The following is an 18,541-nucleotide window of genomic DNA, read 5'->3' as shown; positions in this document are numbered from 1 at the left end:
TAAAAAGCTGGAGCATCACCTTATCTCTCACTCCAATTTCACTCTGGTACCACCTAAACACAAAGTACTCCATAACCTCACTGTCAACCTCTTCATCAGGTAAACCACCTACTATGACATATATTTAGGTACTGTAGTGTTTAGTGTCCAGTCTGAATGACATCCATATTTCACCTTATGACCACTAACTGGTTACAGATAAATATTTTAAGTGGTTACAGATAAAAGCAATAAAATGCCAAGCTGTTGAACACTAAATTCTTCCTGGGTGACTCCGCAATTTTTTGTGTGGCACCTCTAGTCCTACCCTAGTGTAGTAGAAGAGACACTCTAGGTCCAAAAAGAGTAATACCTTAAATGACTCACAAAAGAAGTTGGTATTGTGTTGAACAGTTGACACATTTATTGCTCCACAACAAAAGAAAATACATTCACAGTGCTGATTAATGTTTTACAAAATAACAAAATATATCTCTTTAAGAAGAAAAAATTGGAAAAACAAAAGAATGAATCTCTGGGAGTTGGGCTCTCCAATGCTAATTGTCCCTTTGAGTTTGGAGTTTTGAGTGGTTCAATAGTTCAGTTTTCGTGTCCACAAGTGTGCTCGGTGTTCATTAATGCTATTATCTGGGTAGTGTGTGTATGCGTGCTCTTATCTGGAATCACAGTGAACGGTCAAACAAATCTGACATCTTCTGGCAGGCCACGCCGCTACGACCGTCCACAGTCTCATCAGGTTGAGCTCGCCATCACTGAGTTCAGCAGTAAATCTGGTGCTTCAAAAAATCAACCTACACAAAAAGTGCAGAACTGTAAGTTATCCTGTTCTTCTTCTAACACGAGACCTCATTAACTTCTTTCTTCTTCAATTAATTTTACAGTGTATAACCAAATACTGAGAATTTACTTTGAATAGAATGAAATTAAATGCCATGTATCACAACAATATGTGTTTTAGCAGCAAAATACACAAATTACCTAAAACAAATGACTTTAAATCAAGGTATTTTTTACAAAGTAAAGAATTGATTATCATACTAAACCCTTCAAGTATTTATTACACAGCTCTTTTTTAAAGGTTTATATACATATTTATAATTTTTTAAGACTCCAAACATGACTTGCCATGAATAATTGCTTTAAATTCACTTCAACACGTGTATCTTATAACTAAAATCAGTTACATTTATTAGGAGTTACATTAAAAAACAATGATAGTGAGTGGATTTCACATGTCAACAAAATAGATGAAATGCTCCTTGAGTATTTCGCTGCTGCTCTAGCAGACCTGAATCCGCAATTAGCTTAGCTAAGCGGTTAACTTGAGCTAGCATTTAGCATAACATTAGCACAATAATACGCCGCTAAACAAACAACATGCATTAGCAATTTGCGTTACCCACCCGCGCTAGCGATTAGCATCCTTTGAAACATTAATACAACGATACAGTGTGCATCAAAGTACACAAGAAAACATTCAACAGCCTTTTTTTCTCTATCTCCGACTGATTTTTAGAGAAGAGTATCTGGAGTTCAGCAGCGTTTAAGGGCTAGCAAACAACAACAGCTCAGCAAGAAAAGTGCGTCACTCACCGGAGTTTCAGGCGTCAGTAACTCGGCGGAAGTCATCTTATTCAGGTTCACGGCTCGTATTCCGATAGAAGAACAACTAATTGCCACAAGTATGGTTGAATACTCAAGTTTATGAGATTGAATCGTGACATTTGCAGCCAAACTCGCTGCGTTCACCGTGACTGAACAGGTATTCCTCGACGCGCCTTCTGGCCGTATCCCGGAAGTGACGTAGGAAGTGATGTCACGCACAGGTAACGCTCTTTATCACTTCTGGTCGTACCCATCGCGCTCCCTACTGGGAACCACATATAACTACATCTCTAAACAGCATATCAGGGATTAGTGGTCTGTATTTCATAGGGGGTTATAATAGTATGTTGTCCAAAATGTTAACGTACAGGATACGGTCCAAAAGGCAAAAAAACAACAAAAAACAGCAGTGCAGTATGCTGTCCAATATTTCATTAAAAAAAAGTCCGATTGTAGCTTGTATTCCAAAATGGCACAAAAAGTAATAGTATATATTACATTCTCCAAAATAGCATAAAAATATCAAAGCATAGTTTGAATAGTATTGAAAACTATGACTATGATGCCACACAATCCCACTATACTAATAATTAATTCAAAGTGCAAATAAAGTGTAAGCATGGGAGGGACTTAAACTTTGTAAAACCTCGGGAAGCTATTTCTATTTATTCTTTTTTGAAATTTAAATCTTCGCAACTTTATTTAAAAAAAATGAAAGTTGCTGGGAACGTGCTGTATATTATGTTTAATGTTTCAGTCTTGAGTAAACATTTGCTAAAGGCATTTAAACAAAGTTTTGTGTTGGGGTTTGTCATTCCAAATTATAAATAGTGACAGAAAGACGAATATCCTGAAAACATAAAAATACCTCTGGCCACAGTTATGGCTGATGTGGAGGCCTAATAAAATGAAACATATTTTGGTGGCAGTCTTTTACAGACCCCCTATAAGTACCCTTGGCTATCCACGTGTGGGGCATTCATTACCTCCCAAGCTGCCACTTACATTGAGAGTATTTGTTCTTTGAGTCAAGCCCCCCAGGCATCACTTCCTCTCAGACTGCTTACAAATCCCGCTTTCTTTAGAGACGTATGGACAACCATCATATCATAAAACATATGAGTGGTAGAGAATTTGGGTCTTATCATGGGAAGGATTCTAAGGGAGCCTAAACTCTGGGAACAAAAGTCCAAATGGACTCACTGGTGACTGTAAGGAAGAGGTGGTTAAATATTTCACGTTTGAAGTCGTAAAATATCTGTTTATGTTCTCTGGGTTCAGTTTTAGCTGACAGAATGCTGACAGCAGTATCCCTGGCTGTTGTTTTTCATCACTAAAGTGAACTGACTCAACGTTTGGCTGTTTATAGCTTTACTTTACATACAGTAAATGGAGCAGCTGATCAAACGATCTTTGGCACTTGTGTGTAAACCAAATGAAAGGCCAGAGATCAGAGATAACACGGTGTACCAGCCACAGTCACATGGAAAGATAAATTAGGAGAAAGTCACAGGAAATGTAAACATCTTGTTTTTTTTACTGTCTTGAAAATGCGGAAGTCTGATTGGGTTTACATAATGTTACATTGCATATACTGTCGTTCACCACACATTCTGCAGCACATAGGAAAGACAGGTAGAGTAATATTTAGTAGAAAACATTTTGGGTAACGCAAAAGAGATAAGCACAAAACAAAAGTAAGCAAAAGCGAAACAGAAATTAAAGACACAAAATAATGCTAAATCTGGATAAAAGAAGCAAAGATGCATTTCTTGCAGGAAAGCTTTACAGAAGTAAATGTTTCTGTACTTGCTGCAAAAACAAAATGCATTCAAATATACTGAGATTTGTAATAAAGCCAATGGTGACAGAGCCAAAATAATAACAGCAATTCATAACAAAATGTTACAAACTTTGGGGCAGCGCTAAGACAAAAAAAGAATAACAGACTAAAAAAAACAAAAACCTAAAGTCAGCTATAAACATGCATCATTATAAAAGACTGGATTAAAAGGCAACTTGTGATTTGATTTCAGTAGGAATATATATTTAGAGAGGAGAACAGATGTAAACTCTTGAAGTTTCTCATACCTAAAAACAAGGCATTTCTGGTTCTGAGCAGCATTAAAGAGCAAAACTTTTTACAGCTAGATCATCTTCTAAGACTTTGTAGTTTATTTGCGTTTCTCCACTCACACTCCAAAACTGCTCTGTCGGACTGCCTCTGATGGATCAACAGGGATGGCAGGAGAGTTTAGACGCGCGCAGAGCTCTACACATTTACAACATCTGAGGTAGAGAGTGTCACAGGTCTGCAGAGGGAAAAATCACAGGCTAACAGAAAAGCAGTGTTAGCAGGGGTGCACCCAGGAATTTTTTAATTGGGTGACCACGTGGGGGCGCTAAAAATCTTGGGCTGGTGCACAATAAAAATGTTGCCTAGATTTGGAGCGAAATTTAGCCCCCTCCCCACAAGCTACGCAGACATCGTTGGTACCAATGAATGTATATAAAGATGGATACCATGTGTCCACTTCCTCCCACTGGACAAAAATGAAACCAGAATATCCTGAATACGGTTGCTGCTAGCTTGTGATGACATTTAAAGCCCGGATCTCTGCAGTACCAAGGTACCACCCTATTCACCCAACCGACCAATCGCCACTGAACAAGAGCAAACTGACTGGCACACACAGCTGTCAATCATGACGCCAAATCTTGGTTTTGTACCACCAAATAACTAATATAGAAAAATGAACACTTGAAAAAACATTAGCGTGATAAGAACTACCTTAAACGACAGAAAACATTTTTAAGAAAAATGGTTAGATATGAGGTTTGAACATTTAGTTTGGCCAGACAATCAAAATGTTTTCAAAATGTTTTAGCTATACTGTAGTTTTGGATAGCTGATATGTCATCCAATTTTTATATACAGTCTATGGCTGGTACCAATGGATGCCTAGGGTTGTCTAGTTTCACCAGATACCATTACCCTTGCGTTAGCTTAAAAATTGCAAGTATCAGTGGGGCCATGGTCCCCACTGACCCCTCTTGGGAGCGCCACTGAGTTTTGGCGCACTGTTTTCCAAAAGGTCTCTGAGTTTTCCGACAGCGGTCAGACACTGTCAATAGTGACAGACTGATGAGTGACTTCCTAACATGTTCAGATGGTTCACTGACACGAGCTGTAGGTTTTAGGGAGACACATGACGGCAAGCAAACAGGATTAACACACTTTCAGCCATTTTCATTTCAGTACATTTTTGGTCTTCGGTAAATGAAATCAAGGCTTTAGGCAAATGCCCGTCAATTACAGTATGACATTCTCCACACAAACTTAAACAATAAATACAATATGAAAACATAAAACAAGCACCTTTCTGTTGAAGGTTAATGAACTGGGCACAGAGTTAATGATTGACTTGACTTCACTAATGGTCACGTAGTCAATGGTAAGTCAAACTCGTGTCCTCACTTCCATTCCAAATAGTGGACACTTAGTCTCGAAAATGATAAGATAATGTAGGTAAATGCAAAAAAAACCTTTTTATAAAGTGGTTAGGAACAGCATATACACCAGTGTTTTTGTTAGTCTTTGGTCCTTTTAAGAGGTCATCCATCCAAGCAGGTGATCTGTTGTTGATATGGGTATTTTATGACCCTCTATGACTGTGTCAGCTACTGGGCAAACTTCATTTTCTTTTTTATGCCAGGAAGCATATGAGTTTTTTTCCACTTTAACCAGAGGAACAGCATTGTGAATTTATGTCACACAATAAAAGTATGAACTTTTAATAATAATTTGACATTTTGGGAAATGCACTTAAGAGACTACAGAAAGTCTTTGTGCCTAGTCAATGAATAGTCCTGCATGCAACCACCCAGAACACCATAATTCATCATTTTTTATACTAATTATTGTCGTATAGATTGCACAAATGAAATCAAACATATTTGTAAGTGAGCTTGCTGAAGGTCCAATTTTGTTCCCTTTGGACAGAGCTAGCAAAGCTGTTTTTCCCAGTTTCCAGTCTTGGTGCAATGCCAAGCTAGGCTAAAATAGGTTAAGTTATGCTAAAATGAGCTATGCAAAACTGCACCAAATTAAGCTAAAATAAGCTAAAGTAAGCGAAAACAAATCTAATTTAAGCTAAAATAAACTAAGCTCAGCTAAACTGCTGATTTTAAAAATTTAACGGACAGATATGAGAGTGTTATTGATTTTATCATCAAAATGTTGGCAAGAAAGAGGTTAAGCATATTTTCCAAAATGTCCCACTGTTCCTTTAAAAATATTAATGTAAAACACTGACGAGGTTTTTCAGGCACACAGTTTGATTACAAGCAGCCCCCTTATGTTTGAATCAGTCACAGTGCAGTCAGGGCACAACAGACCCTCTATGGCACCGAGGGTCTCTATTAACTCCTCCATTCTTTCCACTCTCTGTGTTTTCTGTTTGTAGTCGTTATCATGGAATACACACCATGTACGCTTATTATAAATTTAAATAATTAAGGTCTTGAATGTGGATTTTACCCAGGTTCCACTACAAACAACCTCGAGATCTTTAAAGGAATACTTCACCCCCAAAATTATCATCTGTATATCAGCTACCAACTGCGTGATGCCTTGTACTTCTAAAGAAAATGTTGTTTTTCTCACATGCCTCCCAAGTGAATGAAGAATTCTTGATGAGTTGAAGTAAATGGAGGCCACGTTAAACAACAGCAAAACCATGAGAAAAAATCTGTTTACAAACTCTCGCACAGCTTGTGCAATATAATTCAAGTCTCATTTATCCAGTCGTATGCTCAGTACTTCCAAAAACACATGCATTTTTGCGAAAATGCTACGATTTAAAACACGTTAGTAAAAATGGTCTCAGGCACGCCGAGTTGCGTGTATCGGTTTGTGTAAGCGTTTGAACTCTGCTCAAGCAGAGCTCATATACACGCACCTACTCAGGCATGCTTAGAATGCGCTAATCATTAGGTGACGCGTTTTATATCGTTAACATTTCAGAAAAAATGCATGTGTTAAGCAAGTACTGCACCTACGACTGGTTAAATGAAAGTTGGGTTATTCTGCACAGGCTGTGTGAGAGTTTGTAAACAGACGTCTTGATATAGTTTTGCTGTTGTTAAACACGGACCCCAGTGACTTCATCAAGAAAGCATGGATTCTTCACCGTGGAGACATGCGAGAAAAAAACAGTTTCTTTCATGAATTTAACGTAACAGGAGGTATGTCACTGATAAACAAAAGATCATTTTGTGGGTAAATTATTCCTTTAATTAGGGTCCCTCCCGTTTCAGTTTATACTTTGCTTCAGTGGTGCATACAGAATCACCAAACTAATGTACTATTAAAGCTAATTGTGACTTGATGAATGTGGAGCCTTTGGGCCCCAGAGGGTCTAGGATCAAGCCTTGCCTTTTTAGTAATCCAGCCTTGAGTGCAGTCCATTGTATAAAGAAGAGATCTCCTGGATTACACAACATGCTTGTCTTGACATGTTGTGTAAGTGTTTCAGCTTGGACGTCAAATCATTGTGCTTCAACCTGCGTCCCTTAAAGTGTCCAAGCAAGTTCACACCCCAGACGATCCCAGACATCATGATTAACACTAATAATGACCTCCAGAGCACTCTTCTATATGTCCTCATGACATTTTATGGATATATTACCCCCAGTGTTTACAATTGAGGGGACACTGGAGACAGGGTGGCAGGGTTAAGGAGAAATCTACAGCAGATCAGTTTTCTTTCTTCTGATTCAAAACAAAGATGCTGATTGAGGCTACATCAAGTCACATTTCCAAACATAACTGGGTTCTTGTCTTGTATAATCCAATAAGTGTTCTTTTTATACCACATTTCTAACCTAAAACATATGATACTGTTGAAAACGGATTGTAAAGAACGGCACGAGTCCACCTTTCCCTTCTGAAGCTGTTTTGGTAAAGACACCAGCTAAAGATGTGTCAGCAGCTTTCCAACTGATTGCATAACAGGTATTCTTTCCCTTGTGAAAAAATATTAAATATGCCGTTTTCTTAAATTTCACTTATAACCTCAAGTTTTCCATGTTGTAATATTATACTACCTATCTAATGCATAGTTCCTCGGGATCACATTCATGTTAAACTTCAACCTATGACTCTATCTGATATGTTTCATCACTTTGGCATTTTCTCCAACTGAAGGCAGTCATTACAATCTTGGCTAAAAACACAGATACTGTATCTCAGTCCGACCCGTGTGCCTCTCTTTCAGTCTGTTTCAGCGGGGCACTTAGAGGACGGACTCTCCTGTTTTGCTTCGTGCATCTTCCTGAGTTTTCTCATGCTCGATCATCTTCTGGGTGACGTCCTGCTCCTTGTTCAGGGCCGCCTCCTTCTCCCTCCTCTTGCGCCTGGCCTCCACCCAGGGTATCAGACACAGCACGGCTCCTCCGAAGATCGGGGGGATGCCTGCCAAGTAGAAGGCCACGTCGTAGCTTCCCAGTCTGTCCCTCAGGAAACCTGTGAGCAGAGATGGGGAGAGAAAGACATGTGGATGTTACTACGATTCCAACTGGAAGTTTGACTAATCAAGTCAAAGTTTACTTAAAGGAATACTTTACTTACAAAATGGTCATTTGTATATCAATTACTCATCCCTCGTTACATTGAATTCATAAGGATTTTTTTGTCTTGCATGGTTATACAGTGAATTAGGAATCCAAAAACATAAAATTCTAGATGAATTAGAGTAAATTCTGAGCTAAGACTGAATACGTTAGACTTATACTGTTTGAGAGTTTGTTCTGATATAGTTTTGCTGTTGATAATTGTGCCCTTTTACTCAAATTCATCAATCATTTTCTCTCTTTTTTTTGATTCTTTGCTCACTGTGGAGGCGTGCAAGAAAAAGTTTTCTTCACAAAATCAGCAAAACACAAGGTGAGAAATTGATATACAAATAGGTGTTTTGAGGATGAAGTGTTCCTTTCAACCCTTCTTTTTAGTGCAACATCTACACATGAGTAGAAACAGCTGCTGTATGACACATAAGCATAACACTGACCATCATTCATGACACAGATCTTACTGAAGCCTGTGAGGGTCAATAATAAACATACTCGTCTGTAAGGATACTCATTCATTCATTGTCTGTAACCGCTTGTCCTCGCAAGGGTCACGGGGGGCTGGAGCCAATCCCAGCTGTCATCGGGCGGGAGGCGGGGTACACCCTGGACAGGTCGCCACACTATCGCAGGGCCGACACGTATGGACAGACAACCTTTCACGCTCACACGTATATTAGCTTATTTTTAGTACAAGGGGCTGCGAACTTATCAAAAGATCCGATGCCAAGAGTGAACATTGGGAATTGAGTCCCCACTCTCATGTTCATGTCTGTGTGCAAGCTTTTACATGCACTAAAGTAACGTGTAAGAATTGCAGAAAGGTTTCAATAACATGCTCCCTTGAACATTGTGTAACTGAGAGACTGTCTTTAATCGAAGTAGGGAGTTACAGAAACCTTATCTCCCTAACTAGATTTTTCCTGGAAACTGATGTAACTGGATTTCTGAGACAGTCACAGCTGATTACTGACCTGCTGCATGTGAACACAGATTTTTTAGTAAACATGTTACTGAAGCGCATGTTAAAATGTCATCAGTTTCCTGCGTAACTCAATTTCTCCCAGTAGCATGGTTTCATAGTTCCCTGTTCAGCTAGAGGGAAGTTCAATCCCTGTGTCTGCTAGCATTCACTTTGGTAAAGTTTCCCTGAGGGATGCTAAATCTGCAGCTGACCTCTGACCTCTAAGCATCTGAGGGGGAGAGTCACACTTTCTGTATCTCTGCATCTCTTACTAAGAAAAATGAATGCCTTGTCTTTCAGACAGTTAGAGCACATGAAGCTCACATGAGCTACTGATCTATATCAGGGGACTCCTTTAAACCAGCACAGTGCAGGTTTAGTCAATTGCATTCCAGCAATGAAGAGGTTGTGCATTTCCCACAGCTGTTAGCAAACAGTTTCTGCTTTTAATTTGCACCCTTCAAATTAAGCAACAAGGTGTTAAAATAAACACTAGGTGGTGCAAAAGGCCTGTGAATGTCAGTATGATATTCTTCTTTATCTCAGGACCTGGGCTTTATTAGGATGCTGAAATTATGCATTTTGTCTGGTGACAAGATCAGAGGGCAGAGGTCAAAAGGCCACTGTAGTTTTTGCATATATTCCATTATATTTGCATCTTCTGTTTAATAAGAAAATGTCCTCCATTATTTGTGAATCCTACCAAAAAAAAAATCTATTGATAAAGATATGTTAATGTAGAAGATCTTTTCTATAAAATAAAGCATTTATTTCAGTTAAAAATCATTAATACTGTTCAAGCACAGACAGATATTTGGCACTTTCAGTAAAATATTAATGAGACTGAGAAGAATGAGTAGTTACAAAAAAGCGTGACTTAACTACAAAGACATACATGATTTATTCACAAGATGAAGACAAAATGTAAAATGTATTCATTTTAATTATGAAAATTATAGCTGTCTTCTCCACCTTGCCTCTTTCAGTTGTATAATTTATTATTCATTAGGACTCCGTAGCCACACATAAACATGTTCTGTCAGTGCTTTTTAATAACTGTGATTTATATGTAACATTGTCTTGCAAAATAAACAATTAAATCTAATATTCGATTGATCACAGTGGAGAAAGCTTGTTTTCTTTGTTTTGCTTTCACAGAGAGGTCAGAGGTCAACCATGAAGAAGGGAAATAGTGACTTGCACAACAGCTCTACTGAATCACCATGCTTCAGTTTGAACATGGTTCATATCCACGATGACATGAGCATATCATATATTAAGTGGCTTGTTGAAATAGTGCAATTCCTGCTTTACCTGCGATGGGTGGCCCCACAGTCATGGGCACGGACATCAGGCCAAGCAGGAAGCCGATGGCCTGGGACACGTCTTTGTCTCCGACCAGCTCAAAGGCGATAGGGGCCATGATGCAAATGAAGCAGCCGTCAAACAGTCCCATCAGCAGGCACACTGCGATCAGCCCACCGAAGATGTTGCACAGAGGGATCATCATGGACATAAGGCCGATGACCAGGAAGGAAGCCACCTGAAAGGCCAAGAGAGAAGGGTGTATTTACGTTCTCACTCCTTTATCTAATGGGTTAACAGAGTGCCCCAGGGATGAGGCCCGTAAGCTAATGTCACCCTGGTTGCCTCACCAAAAAGCCTATGGGATTTTTCTATTGGATTTGGAATCATTACGGAAATTAAGCTCTGTGGTGAACACATGTTTATGATACTTACATGTTTTGTTCAGCAAGTTAATCTTCACAAATGAAAACCGCTTTCAGGATTTTGAAGCCTTACTGCAATCGCCAGAAGTAAAAACTACGGTCGGGTCTCTACCACTAACAGGCCCTTAAGCTGAATTCGGGGTGGGTGGCTCAGCGCAATAACGATTTGTAGTCTCATTTAGCCATTTCTTAGCAACCATCTTTGAAGACACATAAAAGCTTCAAAGTTCACAAGAGGGGTATTTACTGATTTATTTTATTAATTTCCAGGTTTTAAGACTTATTACAGGGGTTCTCTATAATCTTTATGCAGCAAATTTTGATTTTATTCAGTTCCCTTATAAGAGCTAAGTTTCCATACAAGTTCTTTGTTTGGATTTCAGAATCACATGTGTATCATTACACATGATCGTCTAAATGCCGTTTCATGTATTTTTCACATAAATAGAGGAACTTAAGTCATATTTAGTCAGCGGTTTTTAAAGTTTAAACTAATGTCAACTTGCTTTAATGCAATCCTATTAGGTTGCACTTCAATATGGATAAAAAAGGTTTTAAAAGTAATGTCATACTATACTGATAGAGTATATTTCCTCAAACTTTGAGGCCTGGCACTCACCTGCAGGTAGACTTTGTTGACTCCGTTAATATAGTCTGCGACCCTGCCGAAGATGAGACGGCCGACACCGGACGTGATGCCGATACACATGAGCAGAACTTCTTTATTGGCGTCTTGTCCAAAACGCTCCTCCACATGCTTCATCTAGGGAGAATTAAGAAAACAGATGAAGACAGCTGTCTTATGGCTCTACTCCAGGGCGACACCCAGGAGAAAAAATGTAAAAATGCAGAAGAGGAAATCCAACTGCAGGGGTGAAAAAAAGCTTAGCTTATAAAATATTTATAGTCTTTTTCAAAAAAATGTAAAATAATTTTGAGGGTTTTTTGGGAGGGTTTTTTATGATTTTCAGTTTTTTGGATGATTTTTTTCTTATTATTTAAAAATAGTAATTTTACTTTATTACTTTTAATACTTTAAGTACATTTTCGTGATTGTACTAACTTTTACGTGACTAACATTTTTAATGCAGGATTTTTACTTGTAACTGAGTATTTTCACATGGTGGTATTAGTACTTTTACTTAAGTAAAGCATCTGAATACTTCTTCCACCACTGGACAGAGCCATGGGTAAAACATGGTACCATCAGCAAAAAATGGACATTGCATTGCTCAGTTGGGTAGAAAATCAAAGAGAGAAATCAAAACCAGTGGAAAGTTAAATGTTAATCAAAATGTTGCTATTAACAGCATCAAAAGCCTGAAAGAAATTTACATGGAGTACAGCACAATGTTGATTTTCATCAAGAAAGTTCTTAATGTCATCCACAACAGCAGTTTATTTTTCCTCTAGACGCTCATACTTGTGAGTGAATCAAGTTTTACATTACATTACAACTTTTTCCATGTTGCTGACATGAAAACTTGTATTGGTAAATTCAGTGTTTCACATTCTATTTGTATCAAACAAGTTGGATATGTAAGCAAGGTTTTGAAGTATTTGAAGTATTTGGCAGTGTTGGGGCCAATTTAGTGATTCCACAGCTCTGTTCTGTATCAGCTATTTTTCAGGCGGGAGTTTGTTGTTACTACCATGTCACAACCTACTCATCAGCACTCTTATCCAACTCGTCTATATTATAACATTCCTCTTTTATCTTCTGTTTTTGCTACCAATGGATGTTAATTTCCACATCAGACTGTGAGAAAAGCAGCCCAGGTGTTCTTTTTACCAAATTACTCACTGCATGCGTCCCTTCTACCCCATAGCAACTTCTGTGAGGCCCAGAAGTTGAGAGCCAGTAGGAAAAGAAGGGTATGCTGTGTGGAGCACTGCCAGCTACTTTTACCTTCAGGCAGCAGCAGTCCCACTCAAAGGGCCTGTCTGTGTGCTGCCTCTATAACCCAGACCCCCCTTCATTCCCCCTGCAGGTCACACATCCATTTGCAAAGACCTCTGGATGACTTATCATCTTTGTCAATACACCACAACAACATGCTCTGTGTTAAGGAGTGTCCTGCTTAGAGGGGATTCCCACATCCAAGAAGCAATGCTTCAGGCATGACAACTGGAGGCCCAGCGTGTGTGTATGCATACATGCATCAGCAGAATAACTGATGATATTCAAATCAATTTAGGGATGACCCCAGGGGAGGAGACTTTCAAGGGAGATGCCAGATGTGACAGCCTACTGCCAGCTGGACTGTTTGAGATGTTCATATGTTAAATAGACAACTCCCTTTAGCTAGTTGCTGCCATTACAAAAGCATTGAGTTGTTTCAACATCTCCACAGTATCAAGAAATTATACATTAACAAAAAATATTGTTTGTTGATCAGTTTTCTTAACCAGAAAACCATGAAATTTTTAATAATACATATTTAAGATCAGTTGAATTCTACATAATAATATTGTGTAAGTTTTATGGTCAAGAACCCAAAGACATGACTGATGAATGAAGATATTGTTGAAACTAACTCTTCTGCAGCTTTGTGCAGATTTAAAATGTATTGCTTCCGTTTAAGTTTATTCTCTTGAGAGGAACATGGATGGTTTTTCATCTGTAAGAATTGGGCAGCAACTTCTGGCGTTAAAAAACGAAGACAACAAGGAAGTGCCAAAAAATACAATTCCTCCAATGACCACTTGAGGTTGGATCCAAGAGCAAGTCAATCCCCATACATCCCCATGTTAAAATGCCAAACTTTACAGCAGAAATAAACAAATGTTTAAAGCCTGGTACAAATAACAGTTCTGGTTTCTATCGTTAATTTTAACTTTCAGGACTGTGCAAGATGTGCATTTTTAAATATACCAACCGTTTAAATGTTATCAGGCCTTAAAGTCACACATTATTTAGGGCATGGCCATCCTTTAGTGACAGGTGGGTGCCATCAGTTGACAAGTTACTACCATGACAACAACGCTGGTTATTTAAAGTAACCATGGTGTATCCCCAGATTCACAGAGTATAGGCGTATAGATCCTCTGAGGAGTAGGATCTTCAATTTTTCCAGTTAGTAATGTTACATGTTGTTAATATGGTTTTAATCTTGTTTTTTACTGGTAAAGATTAGCAATAGCATGATCACAGTTAATCATGGACTGTAATGAACCATGCTAGCCAAGCTAGCAGCTAGCGTTAGGGTTAGTTCCACCTTCAAATATGGTCACTCCTGACTCCAAAATCTAAGATGGCAACAGCCAAAACGCCAAACTAAAGGCTTCGAAATGATGAATGACGACTGATGAATGGTGACTTCACAGTGGCAGAGTCCATTGTCTATGGTAGGAATGCACTGTGGTGCAATGTTTTGGCAATATAACTGAAATTAGAGAAAATGATCATCGATTAATAGATCAATAGAAAACAGATGTTCTGATATTTCATTGGCAAAACTATAAAACAATGAATCAATAAAATAAAGGGCAAAACAATCAATGCTGAAAACAATTAGTTGCAATCTTTAATGTAACTCTGCATCAGTCAGCCGCATTAGACCTTCATCAAGTCAAGTGGATCATTTCGCCAAGATGCTAGATAACACAAGAGTAGATGACAAGCAAGAAAAACGTGCACACAAGCAAAAACCCACTCTGATAAGATTCATGTGGTCAATTATATCTAGAGACAGACACTTCCTCTGTTGTGATGGCACACTTAGATTATTGGACAGACCTGACAAAGAAATCCATGAAGCATGGCACCTCTGTCACAGCGACCGGCTGAACGCCACTGGATGACATACCTTATTGAACTCTCTGACTCATTCACACGCTGCATCAATAATGTCTGTTATGTATTCGAGGCTTCCTGCGAGGTTGCAGGATGGTGCACCTCACGTGTTTACTCATTACAGATAAAAAAGCAAGAACAAAACAAAGTACAATTTTGCTCCTCCTATGTCCTCTGACAGATTAGATGGTGCTATAAATCTGCAGTGCTTATCTTCACTCCTGCTTCATCCAGTATCATGCTACTGTTTATCATGGAGCGCTTGTATTTATACACGAGCTGATCAATCAGTCAATTTCCGGTCTTCAAACGCTCCTTTAACCCCGACATTGAGGTTCACTAAAAAAATATATTATTCTTACAGCAATTTGTCCACTACTCCCTGAGTGACTGATACAATTATTTATTGTAGAGTGACTGATTGAGGACCACTGCATAAGACCTGAATAAAATTTAGCCAAAAATTTCAGCAGGATGTAGTCTGACTGTTTGTTTGTGTGTGTGTGTGTGTGTGTGTGAGTGTGTGTGTGTGTGTATGAGTGTCTTTCATCACATTTTCAGGAAAACAAGCTCACTCTGATGTGATGCAATTCAGAGCCTGGCATGGAACATCAAACCCTACAAAATAAATACACTCATTCACAGAAACACAAACACAGACACATGCGTTCAACACAGGCACAGCAGTTCAACTTCTAACTACTTCACGCAGACAACCAAATTAAACAGAATTGTTGTGATGTATTACATGTGTTGTTGGAGAATTCCACAAGAATTCAAATCAAACAAAACTAGACTATGTAGAACTTCCAGATTTGCATGATAATAATAATGATAATAATAATTTGAACATGGTATGTGTCAGAAACGTCGTTACAGTGGTGGAAATGTTTCACTCATTCTGCAAACACTGACCCTAGTGTTTATGTGTGAACTGCATCTTGAGGGTGTGTCGTCGTTTGGTCAGTCAACTCGCAATAAAGTAACCATTATGTGACGCATTACCAAATTTACCGCTCTCCATGGAAAATGCTTTGGATCTGTCAACTTCACATACCCCGATGGATCCAATGTATCTCTGTGATAACCCCAAACCACTAATCCACTTCCTACATTTCCCATAATGCCTTTGACCTACAGAACATGCCTGAACAAACCTTATGCTGCATTCATGTGATGTCGAAAGGTTGGGAGTTTGCGAGTTGGGAAGTCGTTCTTCTGAATTCATTGTGTTTATGTGCTTTGAGGTTGTAAAGTGGAAAACAACCTGGAAGCTACAAATAAGATGGGTTGCCATTGACATTAACACCATATTACACTTTACATTAGGTCAAAAATGTATATTTAATATGTGAATTAATAGTTTCTTACTATTGACCAAACATTGACTTTTGCCCACCATGTTTATGCAATTATAACAAAAATGGAAACCTGTGTTATAAAACAGTGTTGTTATCCATGTTAGTATACTCGCCTAAAACTACTAAAATTGCATGATATAACAAAATATATAATTTTTTACCGTAAATTGTTGACACTGTTTCCATACAGCCATTTATGCTGCCTTGAAACATCAAACGAAGTCACAACTCGGTAACTCGGGTACTGTAAAACGTTCCCAATTTCCCACTTATAATTACAACTTTGGAGATTCATTCATGTGCTTGTAATTCGTAAGTACAGTAAACATGATATTTCTGAGGAGTACATGAAGGCAAAATAACAGTAGTTTCTGGCAGGATTTATTCAATGTTGGTTTTCATCTCTTAACAAAAAAATATAGAATATTACCATACTCCTTTAAACTCCACAGTAAAGCTTTCTAACAGCAGTCAAACAGCTGTAATTAATAACATTAACAATGGCTGCCTTTCATTCAGATGTGTGTAAGTGAAGTGGAGCAATCAGTGATGTTAATAGTAGCACCTGTGCCTCTCCTGCTGTGAAATAAAAAAAACTATAGTATCTGGAATTAAATTGATATTTGACACTTGATAAGACACACATGGCACATCACCACCACCTTCTTTAAACCTGCTTTAACAGTGTGTTGGGGGGTGAATTTCCCCTTTCAGAGCCCCACTGTACACCAACCCACTTACTCTCTGCTCTCTCTATTCGCCTGTTTAATGGTCATTAAACCTCCAGCCCTCTTCGAGCCCACACGCCGCAGCCCTGTGGGTGCTCCTCATTAAACACACTGAAACAAGCTTACTTTTTAAGTAGAGACAGCTTCATACAGAACAATAGCATTCTGTGTGCTACTAGTGTAAATCTGTTAGGATTTAGCCGGGCTGATTCAAAAAAGAGGAGAGGATATACATTATCAGTCTGGCTGATAAACTTTCTCACGTGCTGTTCTTCAATATGTTCTTTTTGCAAAGTCAGCAGAGAGACGCTACCACACCTTTAATCAGCCCACGCATGGAGCAAACACAGCCATACCTGAAGGCTAACATCTTATCTCTAATCAGCAATTCATGGAAAAAGTGTGGGTCAAACACTGGACTTTAGTCTTTTATCGTCTTCACTTATGCGCGGCTTGATTTGGAAAGAGGAAAAACACACATGGAACTGTGGCAGTGTGGCTCTAAAAGGACACGTAAACACACCAGAGAAAGAAAAGGGGTGTTAAGGGCCTGTTTGGACTCCCTTCCTGAGTAGCTGAACAATACGCAGTTTGACCCATGTTTTTTCCCTCCTTCTTCCGATGCAGTGTCACAAGGCCGGTGTTTGGCCTTAAGTGCAGGGTGGGGGGAGCTCTGTGTCTGGGGAAGGACGGATGCGGGAGCCATAAGTCATGGGGTGGCGCTGAGGCTGCAGTCGAGCCCCTGCAGTGTCCCAGTCTGAGTAGCAGACACAGGAAAACAGACTGATCTCTCTCCAGCAACAGAGTCATCGTGTCCAAATAAACAGTCACCCCCTGAGTCCGTCCAACACATCCAGGATCGACTCTCCAGCCCTCCCAAGAAGGTGTTTTCTCAAATATCTTATTTTTCCATCGTAAAGCTGAAATAAAGGAACACTCAGGGAACGTGACACCTGTTTACAGAACTGTGTCCTGACTGAAATGAGAGATTGAGCCTTCCTGTCATACTTTCATCAGGACCACAAAGCTTAAGTATCTCATGTGGACAAATGCTGCTGTGAGGGGAATTAGGAAGCCGCTGTGACGTGCAGTTTGTCGGATGCAGTCACGTTGCCCGCTGTAGGCTTTTGTAAACAGTGTATTCCTATAAGCAGATATCTGCATATTTATGCCGAATCTGTAGGCAACGGGACGAGCGTTCTGGTTTCGATAAGTAATTCTATTGTAATCCAAGTAGTACTGATCAGTCACATTTTAACACCTTGGAACCAGCAATTATTACAATTAACTTTGTATGAGCTTTTTTAAATTGATCTACATTCATATGCAGATATCTGTTGATAAAGATTAGCCGAAATGACCGGTGAACGGAAGAGGAAGTCTTGACCCAAATATCGGCAGGCTACACCAGATCTCCAAAAATATATAGGCCCGTGCACCCACTCACACATTTTAACCATTAGGCTATTAGGTCAACATCTTCAAAATACTGGTGCCCCCAAGGATGGGACAGGGTGGGCCTTGCCCCCTTGACACAATTGCTGGCTTGGCAAAAATAATTGTAGGCACGTTCATTTTTTGAGCTAGCACAAAGGCAGTGGTATCTACTAAAACTAGACAACCCAAGGCATCAGTTTGTACCAACTATGTTTGCATAGCATGTTGGAAAGGGGGCTGAAAAACATTCCAACTTTAGGACACATTTTGGCGAGGGAATGACTGGTACA

General features: G+C 39.2%; 1 protein-coding gene and 1 long non-coding RNA gene across 2 annotated transcripts in view; both read right to left on the bottom strand.

The window, feature by feature from the left end:
• Positions 1 to 378: 378 nt before the first annotated feature.
• LOC121955103 lies at positions 379 to 1,783 on the bottom strand. Its single transcript, XR_006106593.1, has 2 exons — positions 1,594 to 1,783; positions 379 to 791 (listed from the first exon to the last, which is right to left on the bottom strand). It is a non-coding gene; the product is annotated as an uncharacterized LOC121955103 (long non-coding RNA).
• A 4,617-nt stretch (positions 1,784 to 6,400) lies between these two features.
• The window catches only part of slc16a10 (solute carrier family 16 member 10), a 45,465-nt gene continuing 33,324 nt past the window's right edge, over positions 6,401 to 18,541 (bottom strand). Inside the window, exons 4-6 of the mRNA XM_042503340.1 lie at positions 11,549 to 11,692; positions 10,514 to 10,742; positions 6,401 to 8,131 (exon numbers count right to left, since the gene is read on the bottom strand). Of these exons, the coding sequence (XP_042359274.1) occupies positions 7,902 to 8,131; positions 10,514 to 10,742; positions 11,549 to 11,692 (603 nt within the window). The 3' untranslated portion in view covers positions 6,401 to 7,901. The remainder of the gene's footprint in view (positions 8,132 to 10,513; positions 10,743 to 11,548; positions 11,693 to 18,541) is intronic.

The sequence above is a fragment of the Plectropomus leopardus genome, chromosome 16 (assembly GCF_008729295.1).
Source record: "Plectropomus leopardus isolate mb chromosome 16, YSFRI_Pleo_2.0, whole genome shotgun sequence".
Lineage (NCBI taxonomy): Eukaryota > Metazoa > Chordata > Actinopteri > Perciformes > Serranidae > Plectropomus > Plectropomus leopardus.
Note: the sequence above shows the minus strand (reverse complement) of the source record. Positions and strands in the feature narration are given on the sequence as shown.